Here is a 12108-nt window from a genome sequence, read left to right as displayed (position 1 = left end):
CCTTAGAAGCAGGCAAAGAAACGGCTCGTTCGTTACGCATCTCGCGCGTCTTACATGGGATCTTCCTTGCGGTCCCGCGGCAGGCTAGCCCGGCAAACCCGCCCTCCAGGTCTCGTTGGAAACATAGCACTCACTTCTATACAGGCCCCTTCTGTTCCTAGACTTATTTACGTACAGGCGGACCGGAAGCTGCGCCAAATGGCTGGCTCAACCGCGCCTGCGCGCTGTGGCTTTTCGCACCCGGCTTCGCCTTGCGTAGAGGGAGAGGCGCCTCTGCGCGCCTTGGGCCCAAGAAGGATTTTGGTACCGTGTAGGCCGGCTGTTTAGCCGGCCGCAACAGCAGGTACTGGGGGTTGGTGGTAGATGAGTTGTGCGCGCCTGATTCGAGGGGCCGGCCTTGCCTAAGAGAGGGCGGCCGCTGGGCTGCGTTTCTCCCAGGGCTGCGAGCAGGTCAGAGAGGAGGCAAAAGGTGGGCTGGGAGGGTGCGCGGCCTTTTGGTTGGGGGCGGCCGCAGGCTGAGCCTGGCGTCCCCCAAGGGGGAGCGGAGAGTGGAGGGCCAGGCCCCTCGAGAGGGCTGCTGCTTTTACTCGCGGGGCTTTGAGGTGGTGACTTGCGGCGCTGAAAGGGGGGGGGGGGTGTTACTCGGAAGCCATGAAGTAGCTGCTGGACACGGCCTCCCTTCGCCTTCCAGGGTTAAGAACGAAAGTTCGGCTTGATATTTCCTACCTGGGATGATTTGATAGCGACAGGGACTCTGCTTGGCACCTGTGGAAGATTTGGCCACCCTTTGCCCATTATATGAATCGTGACCCTTTTTGATAACTGAACAGAATTTTCACACCAGTCTTATTTTCTGGGGGGGGGGGGACAACCCCTGTAAATTGCCCCTCCACCTCCTTGTTCAAAGGAAGTGAGCCTTGATCAAATATTTAAGAGTGGGCAGATCTTTATTTTTCTGTTAGCTATTATCATTAGGCCCAGAGTATATAGTCGTTCCAGATGAGACAATTAACCAAAATGTTTTTCTGGGAGATCTGTATTGTAAGTAGTATATCCTGTTGACTTGCGCATAACTTCAGAAAATTTCTATATGAGATGGCTTTGCCAACCAATATAAAGGATTGATGTCATAGATCGAGAAGTGTTAGATATATTGATATTAAAGATGTATTATAATCATAGATGGGTATTTTGTCCAGTTGTACCCATTCTGTTACAAAGTGAATTTCCCTTCCACAAACATCAAGTACATGATCTAGGCATTCTCCAATTCAAAGGAGGACAGTTAAATCACTATGACAATGATTGATATATTTTTGATCTTTTTTCTGTTCTGGAATTTTTCTATTTCTGACACAATTTCCTTTAATTATTTGCGTAAATGCACACACACACACACACATACATATTTTTCTCTTAGTTTGTCATGTTGTTTCCTGAATTGTTTTTTCTTATACTACATTATTATAAAACTGAGAATAAGTTGAATCTGTTAGGGTGAGTATGTTCTCACCAGATTTAAGCTGATCCCAACTATCTTCTTTCTGCCTGCCTTACCATGTCTTATTGTCATTTCAAAACGAAGGCCAGAAGACAATAAGTCCATTTCTATCTTAGTGTCTGGATTTACATATGTCAGTGTCTTTGATTTTGTTTATAGCAGTTTGATTATAGTATGTTTACAAAATGCCCCCAGAACTGATTATGCTTATTCCAGTAACATATTGTCATTATTCTCCACAGCACATGGAATCTTTTTTTAAGAAATTGTGATCTGTGCCACACACAAAAATCCTAATCCTGTACTAACTCTAACCCTGTACTGTTTCCAAGTGAAATTCAACATACTGGTATTTACAAAATCCTAAAACAATTTACATTCAAGCTACAAGTGGTACTTCTCTTTTGGTTCTTACCTACTTAGACCTTAAGTTCTTCCTCCAAGCTTCTTATCCTGACAAATCAGAAGTACTCTCTTCCTTGGTATTGCTTCACTTAAAGAATGTTCTCCCCAAGAAGATCACTTATAATCTTTGCTGTGGTACTTTGGTACCATACATTTTCCCAGTCATTCTAACAATTTTAGTACTTTAGATCAGTGTTTCTCAACCTTGGCAACTTGAAGATGTCCGGACATCTTCAAGTTGCCAAGGTTGAGAAACACTGCTTTAGATAGTTTTATTGCTTCATTTTAAAAATGTAGAATGGGGAATCAGTTTATTTTTAAAAATGGATTTTAAAATTATGTTAAGTTATGATATATTTATATGTGTAAACTGACATTTACATATACCAACCATACATCAATTGTATCTTTGTACTTGTTTATTTCTCTCTATCCACATGTCCCTGCATGTTCCTCAGGAACCAAATGTGGCCATTGAGCCGGACAAGGTTGCAGATGAGTTGTTTATCCAAATAAAGTTGGAACCGTCTGATAAATTACTGTACTTGCTTATTAAGTATATGAGAACAACTTTGACCCAGTTAGTGGATTAAAAAATGAAAAGATAATTTATTTATTACATGCATGCTAAAATACTTCAAGCTCAGAAAAATATGGAGTATTTTCTTTTAAAGCTACAATTTTCACATTTTATTTTATAATGATAATAGCATATACTGATCCTGCCCTTACGTTCAACATAGGTATGCCTATAAAATGCTACTTGGGGATAAGGAATAGATAAGAGAATATCTAAAATATTCCCTAGGAATGGAAAAGATAAACTACTTGATGTTCATGTTCTTATAGTAAATGCAGTAACCAGTCATGTAGTTCTGAAAAATATTTCAAATATTTATATTGGAATCAATTTCCATTTTAATATTGTACAAGTGGTCAGGATATATAAAGCTGAAGTATTTTTCAAAGTGGTTGTGCTATTTATTTTCAGAGCATTGCCAACAAGACATGAAGGAATTCTTCAGATTGCTGTTTTTAATTCCCGCAATATATTTTGAATTTAACTAGATGTTTTATTCATTCCTTCTATCTATCTATCTATCTATCTATCTATCTATCTATCTATCTATCTATCTATCTATCTATCTATTCTGTCTAATTCACAATGAAATCTATTGTAATTGATTAAATAGAAGTAATCTTAATTAAAGACATTCTCTGAACTCATTATTTGAAGATACCATATTTTATCTTCCCTCAACTGACATGGTTTATGTTTCTGGAATGGTAGCTCAGGGGAGGTTGTTTTTGTTTTCTTTACTGTTCTTGGCCATTCTATTAAGTATTTTGATTCTGAAATGGTAGTCTCTATGTTTCCTCCCTCCACTGGAATTATTCCAAAACACTCTGTCCGTGCTTGTATAAGAATATTTAAGTGGAACTTTCTAGTGAGTAAAATGCAAATGTTTTTCTGGATGCTTCTAAAAACTTTTTAGAAGATTCATTAAATTTCTTGATTTTTTAATTATCTGGTATTACTATGTAAGTACCCTGTTCTGGTAAATTTTGTTTTAAAGCAAGGCATGTAACTTTTGTCAGCTTGTGGATTTCTTCAGGTTTTATATCATAGGGTTGAACTCCATCAGTAGGCAGAATAGATCTGTTTTGGAGAGTTTGTAGTGAAATTGATGCTTTAAGGCCCATCAACATTTCTCCTAGTTGTACCTGTCTACTGTGAGAAGTTTCATGGACAGCTCAATGAATGCTGTATAGGCTGGACATTTTTGCCAGTTTAATTAATAAAGTTTATTTCAAAATAAAGATAATACAATAGAAAACTTCATTTGGATTTATAATGTTTAACAAAGGTTTGTTATAATTACCTTATTTGGCAATGCACTTCTGTAGTTAGAAGATTAACTCACATGGCCTCGGCTTATCTTGTGATTGACATATTTTGGACTATTTTCTACATATTATGTACATGATTATTAATAGAAAGCCTGTGTGGCATAGTGATTTAGCATTGTAGAGAATTCAAGAGTACACTTTCATGGACACTCATAGAGTTTTTTGCAACCAAGGTTAGGAGGGATGTTGTTTAACAAAGATTAAAATGAGGAGAAATTCTCAAGTAAGCTAGCTCAGGCCAATGGAGAAAAGACAGGACACAAATTTAGTAAATAAGTAAATGATGTTGCTTATCAAGAGTGCATATGCATCCTTGGCTGTTTTTTTATAAATTTGGAGTTTATCAAAGCACCAAGAATTGTGGAGTTCTTGCACAGGGAAAGTAGTCAAAAGAATAAATGAAATAATAGATACATATATACGTATATATTAGGATTTTTGAAAGATGTGGTTTATCAATGTTGGAAATAGCCTCTCTTTCATTTTCTCTCTCTTTTGGACAGAAATGTGAATAAGAGGATTTTCAAGCTAGTTGGAACACCGTTTTGGAATTTTTCTGTTTCTGACACAATTTTCCAGGATTTTTTTTCTTTAATTATTTACAATAATATATGTACATATTTTTCTCTTAGTTTGTTATATATGTTGCTTTCCTGAATTGTTTTTTCTTATACTACATTGTTATAAAACTGAAAATAAGTTGAATCTGTTAGGGTGAATATGTTACTATCTCACCAGATTTAAGCTGATCTCACTACCTTCTTTCTGCCTGCCTCATCATGTCTTATTGTCATTTCAAAACGAAGTTTTATTGTCCATTTCTATCTTAGTGTCTGGATTTATATATGTCGGTGTCTTTGATTTTGTTTGCAGCAGTTTGATTGCAGTATGTTTATTCAAATACAAAATGCCCCTAGAACTGACCATGCCCATATTCTTCACAGCACATGGAATCATTTTCTTAAGAAATTATGATTTGTGCCACAAAAAAACCCCTCCTTGCTTAATTGAGTCAGTTTTGCCTTTGAGAGAAATTCATAGATGCATTTTAACTTGGATAGGAGTCACCTCTGTCTATGGAAAAGCAATAAGAGGAAGAGGAATAATAAAAGGGGGAGAACTGATGCGCCTAATTAATGAATGTTTATATAACTGGATGACAAGTCAGTCTTTCAAATACAGATTTATAGAGGAGGCTGATAAATTTGTAGATGAATTCAGAGAAAAGCTGGCATTTAATGAAAAAATATTTGGCTTTTGGTAGGAGAGACTGGGTTCTTGATTGCACATTGTAAGCTTGCAGAGATATTGGGAGTATATTGTTTAATATAATGCTAGTGGGAAAGCAGACAAATCTAGACTTTTCTATCAATCATGAAAACATGAATGAGAAAGTATCTGTGTGTAGAAATCAGATAGCAATAGCAGTTAGACTTATTTACTGCTTCATAGTGCTTTACAGCCCTCTCTAAGCAGTTTTCAGAGATAGCATATTATGTCCAACAATCTGGGTCCTCATTTTACTGACTTCAGAAGAATGGAAGGCTGAGTCAACCTTGAGCTGGTGAGGATCAAACTGCTGGCAGTCGGCAGAATTAGCCTGCAATACTATATTATTAAGCATTTTCTAAAAATTTATTTCAATTTCAATATTTGATAAAAAGCTTACATCAATCTAATTCCTAGCCCAAGTCAAGTATCTGTTAGATCCCACTTTAGAACCCTCCTTCCCACTTTAGTTTATGTGGCTCTGAGCCTAAGTAAAGCTGAGTAGAAGATTAATATAGCAGATTGCTGATATCAGCTACCCATTTTATTTTTCCTTTATTGACCAGCAGAAGTGAAGTCATTTGAAAGGAAAATGATATGTTGGATCATTTTTTTCTGTGCTCATATTTGTCATAGACAAATATTTCCAGTGACCTTTAGTCCCTATGTTTAATCTTTCAATCCTCATCAATAATTGAGGGAGATAATAAATAATATTTTTTCTTCCACCAGAGAATTAAATATGATATCTCAGAAGCTGATTAAACATATACATACATTTAATTGGATGTAAACATGCTAATAAGGAGCTCCCGGGTATCTTAAGAGTGTTTGGAAAAAGTATATGTGATATTGATTGCCCAAGTAGTTTACCTTGCCACATTAGTCTCAATGGGTATTGACTACCATTTGAAATGGCTTGCTATAGCAAGCTATTTAATATTTGAAAGTGGTATTTTACAAAATGTTGGTGTGAGGGAACTATATCCTGCTGAAGACTGGTTTCTTCAAAGGCTTTAACATTTGCTTGTCTTTATAATATTCCTACATAATTGTTTTGCTGATGAAGCCAAGTAGCTGTTTATACTTCTGCCTATAGCGATCAGGTGAAGAAGCCTTCAAAGCAACTGTTCAAATCCTTCCAGTGTGTACATTAGCTCATTGTTTAGCAGGGTAGATAAAAACCGATGTTTTTTTTTTAATTAAAACGTCAGATCTTTAAAATTTAAATTGGATTTTTAAATTTTTTTATCAAATTTATTTTAATAAAATGCTTTTGGAGTAAAAATCTATTTAAAGATAGTTTTCTATTGAAGATACATTAATAATTTAATTTATTCAGCATGAAATGGAGTTTAGTTATGTAGCATGAGGCTGTATATTCTGCAATATTTACATTTTTTGTAAATTCAATGAATCCAAGTTCTACAAGCTGAGAACATGCACTGAATTGATGCATTCACACAATTTCACAGTAACCATGAGATAAATCATAAAACAAAGTTCAGGAATATTCTTTTGGCCCATTGTTTTGCAAATCTACTCTGTTTCCCCAAAAATAAGACCTCACCAGATAATAAGCCCAATCAAAAGCCCTCCCCGAAAATATTGTACTGCTATGAGGTGACCACGCCCACTGCCTCCTGCACCTCAAAAATAATAGAACCTCCCCAAAAATAAGGCCAAGCACTTATTTGGGAGGCAAAAGAAAATAAGACCCTGTCTTATTTTCAGGGAAACACATTATGTACACTTCAAACTATATGAATGTTTGAAGAGAAATGTGTTTGTACCACCAGGTTCGAAGTATGAGGACAAAGGGAAAGCAGTAAAAATGAAAGTGAAACCACCTAAGCAGCTTATAAATATAATATTAAAGAGCATCTGTCATTTCAGATCCATCATGGCAGTGCCTGTTAGCAGGCATTCACTCACCTGGTGCCTGCCACGTCCCCACCTTGATGTGTCACTGCCGCATCACCAGCTGTCCCATTAAAGTGAATGGGACTGTTGGTGAGTCAACAGCGGGCCAGAGGAGCCACTGTAGAATAGAGATGACAGTTGCTCTTTAAAAATTATGATTTAAATCGAGTTGATTTACATCAAATCCACCCTATTGCTTAGAGGTAGCGGTAGTTTGGTGCCAAAGACCATTTGGGAGCATCCCCTTAAATAATTTGAAATTTTAAAAGCAGTATAAGTAGAAATGTAATGAGCGATATAGTTTATTTGTCAAGGTCCTGAGGATTTAATAGCTGCCAGCTGATGTAAGACTGTAAGATGTAATTTGTAAGCTGAAGGCAGGGCTGATGAAATAAGATTAATTCATTGCAGCTATGGTATAAGCCTTTTAAGACTGATGGGAGGGCCTCACAAATCTATATATAGGTGGCTATTAGATGATGTTTCTTCTCAGCATGTATTCAGTTCTCTCCTTGTGTCTGTAGTGAATAGTAAGGGATTTTATCTTCTGCATGTGTTTGCCTGTATATAGTTGTAAATAAACCATTGTTAATTGTCTTAAGGCTCTGTGTGCTGTGTTATTGCTCCTGGGTGTATCACATTATACTAACCACGCTGCCAAAACTCTGACATTATTTGTATTTCTTATTTTTCTGGCCTAAAAGAAAAAAATCCCTAGTATTAAAAGTCTACAGTAACTTTCAAAATAAAACACAACAAAATAAATAAATTCAGTTTGAAAATCAATTATAGCATACACTTTGCAATATCAAAAAAAATAAAGATACAACTATGTGTCAACTATTGGGTATGTCTAGTCTAAGGAAGAGAAAAACTAGGTGACATGATGGCTGTCTTCCAGTACTTTAGCTGACACAGAGAAGAAGGGGTCAACCTATTATCCAAAGCACCAGAGGGCAGGATAAGAAGTAATGAGTGGAAGCTTGTTAAAGAGAGAACCAATCTAAAACTAAGAAATTTCCTAACAGTTAATTAACTTTTAAGCACTGTAATCTTTGGAGATGTAAGTGTTCCATCTCAGTACTGATGGCCTTGGGTTTCGTTTTTTTCCTTGACGAATAATAAAGCATGTTTAAGAATGAAGATAAAACATCTTTTGACTGGAGATCTTAAAGAATTTAAAAAGAGGAATAAGTCTTTTGAGAATAACATCCCTTACCTTGATGGCCAAGGTTTTGTATAAACTGAAAGAATAATCAGCATTACCTCCATTACCACTCCAGGGTCTCCAGTATCACTCTTGCCCTACCTCTTGGATCTACTTTGGAAGGAGAAGTAAACCTCCATTTGGGAGAAGTTAGCAGCACTTCTGTACATTTCCAGTGAAATCCTTCTCAGAGACAGCCTTTATCTTTACTATTTGCGCTTAGCACTTTATCCTAATACAGAGCTGTTCTGTTCCTGGGTTTATTAACTCTTCATAAAATTTAAATGCCATTACATTATTACAACTCTTGATCTCCTTCACCTTGGCCCTGAGCTCCATCTTAGAGATAGTGTTTATTATTCCCAGTAGTGCCAATTCTTTACATTGTTCTTCTTTCACTTCTATCTACTTTATGTTCACTGCTCATATATTTTCTTTCAGCTTTGTTTTACTCCTAGTGTTAGTTCTGGTGTTTATTTTGATGCAGTTTCCCTTGAATCCAAAATTGTCTGTTGAGTGATTATACTTATAGTGAACTCTAAAACCCACAGGGAAAAAAGCTTTTCTATAATTTTAACTTAAAACAGGAGTGAAAACAAACTAATTCACAACTGCATTGCTTGGGTTCACTGCCAAAATAGTTATTCTAATACTTTCTGTTACTATGGTGTATCTTATAAGTACAAAGCTTTCCTTCATCCTCTGTTTAAACATCCACTATCTGATAAGGCAATCTGCTTAACTGTAGAACAGCAGTAACCATTAGGGATTTTTTAAAATGTCCATAAAAATCCATTTCCTTGTAATTTAAGCCATTGTTCCTTGTCTTCTGGAACAACTGGACAAGTCTGCTTTTTCTCTTTCTACACAGTAGCTTTTGAAGATTGCCAACATATCTCCCCACCATTTTCTCCAGTTTAAGCATACCCAGTTTCTCCAACCCAGAACTAAGGAAAAGTTTCCTGACAGTGAGAACAGTCAACCAGGGAAACAGGTTGCCTTCAGAAGTTGTGGGAGCTCCATCACTGGAGGCTTTAAGAAGTGACTGGATAGCCACTTGTCTGAAATGGTATAGGTTCTCCTGCTTGAGCAGGGGGCTGGACAAGAAGACCTCCAAGATCCCTTCCAACTCTGTTGTTCTGTTAACTATAGTTGATAGATTTGTCTTTCCTGAACCCTAATATTTGCCTGCTTTCCTTTGGATATGCTCCTGTTTGTCAAGATCTTCTTTAAAAGCTTTGTCTAGAACTATATGCAGCATTTGTAACCACTATCTACAGCTGACTTGCTTAAGGAGGTTGGTTTATTGATTGTATCAGGATGAAATAAATCTTTTAAGATAGGCATGAGATAAAAATAAAACAAAAAGAGCCATATCCTGTTAGAAAACTCCTATGTATATATCAAATGGTTTAGCTGGTTAAAGTTTTGGGCCGTTCTTATCTGGAACTGTAAACTAAGACTGATCAGTATTTGAGAATTACATAAATGATGTGGCCGTGAAATGTAAATAAAACTTGAGTTGAAGAATACTTTACTTTTAGTTACTTACAGAAAAAAATTTTTGGCCATGGTTTTAGCTTGGTTACATTCTTGGTGGTCAAGAAAGATTGAAGAATGAACCATAAAAATTGGAAAATACCAAGTCAGAAGCCTAAATCTTTGTGTCTCTAACATTGCATCTGGAGTGGCTGTAAAATATGTGCACTTCAAAGGAGGGAAGTTGTAGAAACTTGATGTATACTAGCTTTAGTCCATTTATTAAAGAAAGAGGAAGAAATCACACTGATTGTGATAAGATCTGGCTTATTCCAATTTGCTTGTGTTTTCTTCTCCTTTTTTATTTTTGAGATTATGTTTCATTTGCTTGTTTTTCTTATTAAGGTAAGATAGTTGCTCTGAAATATCTCTACTAATAATTAGACAAAATGAAGCCAATATTAGGTGAAAAATAAAAATAGTTTATCAAATGGTGTTTTTTCCTCAAACAAGGTAATTCCTCCAAACCTTTTCCACAATCGATTTTAAATAATACATTTGAAGTAAAAACATGAAGTTACGTGTCACTTGATACAGATTTCCTTTCTAATCACTGTTTAGAAACCATGACATCTTCAGGAAAAGAGAATTTTCGACTCAAAAGTTACAAAAACAAGTCTCTGAACCCTGATGAAATGCGTCGCCGTCGGGAAGAAGAGGGCCTACAATTGCGGAAGCAAAAACGAGAGGAGCAGGTAGAATGAAATTCTATGAACATTGAAAATGGAAAGGGCTATATTCATGTATATGCATATACATATACATACACTCATACATTTGTACATACATATATACATAAAATATTTAGTGGAAATTATCAAGAAGCAAAAGAAGGGGGGAAATGAAACAAAAAAATTCTTCCCAGAAAGTCATGTTCAAATATAATTAAGAAAAAGTCTGTTAATAAAGTTCAGAAATGAATAAAATTACCTCTAATTGTAAAATTTTCTAATGCTTTATGTTCTAGCATTTTAACTTTTTTAAGCCAATGGATTTCCCAAAATTTTAATTCGTTTAATGGAATTCTTAATTGATTTTAAGAACGACATACTTTTTGGCAGGTAATAAAAACATTTTTGTTTGTGTATATGTGTGTTAGCAGTTTAGAAATCTTTGAAACAGTATAAAATGATGTAATTATTTACTAAAAGTAGTATATTGTAATAATTTATTCGCAGTAGCCAAATCTATGAATTTCCTGGATCATGAAGGGCCAGTTAAGTAAAAGAAGTCAAATGTTGACTTTATCTTCAAAAGTAAGAGAAAGAATGGTCCAGGTACTAAAGGCCAATCAGTTTGACTTTGATATCTAGAAAGATGCTAGTGCAGTTCATAGTGACGGATCTGTAAACATTTTAAAAAAAATTAGTGATTATTTGAAGTTAGCATGGATTTCCCAAGAACATATATTGTTAATTGAAATGAAATGATTTCAATTTCAAGGCATAGGCATAGTCTTTCATACTGTCATCTCACAGAAAATGCATATATACCACAAATAATAAATAAAATAATGAAAGTTGAGATTGTTACTGCAGCATTGCTATCATTCTTATATATTAAAGAGGCATTATTTATTACTTGTATACTCCAAGTGTTAGAACGCAGCGTTTTTTTGTGCCCAACTAAGCTTGTATAATTCCTTGTTTTGACAAAGCATTCAAATTAAATTTCTAAGGAACATTCCAAGCTCCTTGTTGGGTCTCAAATGCAGTTTTTTTCTGTGAGGCTGGCACTATAATTAAGACCAACACTTGTTTGCACATTTTTACATACTGCACCAAAAGTTTTACAAACCGCTCCTTTAAGTCTGGTCCTGGATTCTTATTGATAATTTTGATTTATCCTGGAATTTCCTTAAATCAGCCCTGCACGTTCAAACGTTGAGGATGGAGCAGCAGCTTTGAGACAATGAATTGAGGATATTGCTAGCCAATTAAACCTAGCATCTCTTCCCAAGGATATATTTTTGACTAGCCTCTTCATCCTGCCAAATATTTACCAAATCACAACCCTTTAGTATAAGAAGGCATTTTCCCTAGCTAAATTCAATGGCCACTCCACAACAGTCTTAGAAGGGAGATAAAAGGGCATCCTATTTGGCAAAGGCTTTCCTCGTGTGACGAAAGGGCTAACAAAACTATAAAATTCATTTATTACAGTGCCTCTTTTAGACTGGCACACATTCATAGTGGATAACACCACATTTAAAGAAATCTGGTCATTCTTAACTGGGTCTGTTTATAATTTTTACTTTCAAAAGGACATGGTTCTGTTATTCAATCTAAATTTTGTTATGTGTTATATAAAATTTTCCCCTTCCTATACACATGTAACATGTTTTAGATTGGAA

At 35.6% G+C, this 12108-nt stretch overlaps 1 protein-coding gene across 1 annotated transcript in view; it reads left to right on the top strand.

The window, feature by feature from the left end:
* The first annotated feature begins 214 nt into the window (after positions 1 to 214).
* KPNA1 (karyopherin subunit alpha 1) overlaps positions 215 to 12108 on the top strand; it is a 48435-nt gene continuing 36541 nt past the window's right edge. The window contains exons 1-2 of the mRNA XM_032213172.1: positions 215 to 343; positions 10317 to 10450. Coding sequence (XP_032069063.1) covers positions 10322 to 10450 — 129 coding nt within the window. The 5' untranslated portion in view covers positions 215 to 343; positions 10317 to 10321. The remainder of the gene's footprint in view (positions 344 to 10316; positions 10451 to 12108) is intronic.

The sequence above is a fragment of the Thamnophis elegans genome, chromosome 3 (genome assembly GCF_009769535.1).
Source record: "Thamnophis elegans isolate rThaEle1 chromosome 3, rThaEle1.pri, whole genome shotgun sequence".
Lineage (NCBI taxonomy): Eukaryota > Metazoa > Chordata > Lepidosauria > Squamata > Colubridae > Thamnophis > Thamnophis elegans.
The sequence above is the reverse complement of the archived record's forward strand: the minus strand, read 5'-3'. Positions and strand labels throughout refer to the sequence as shown.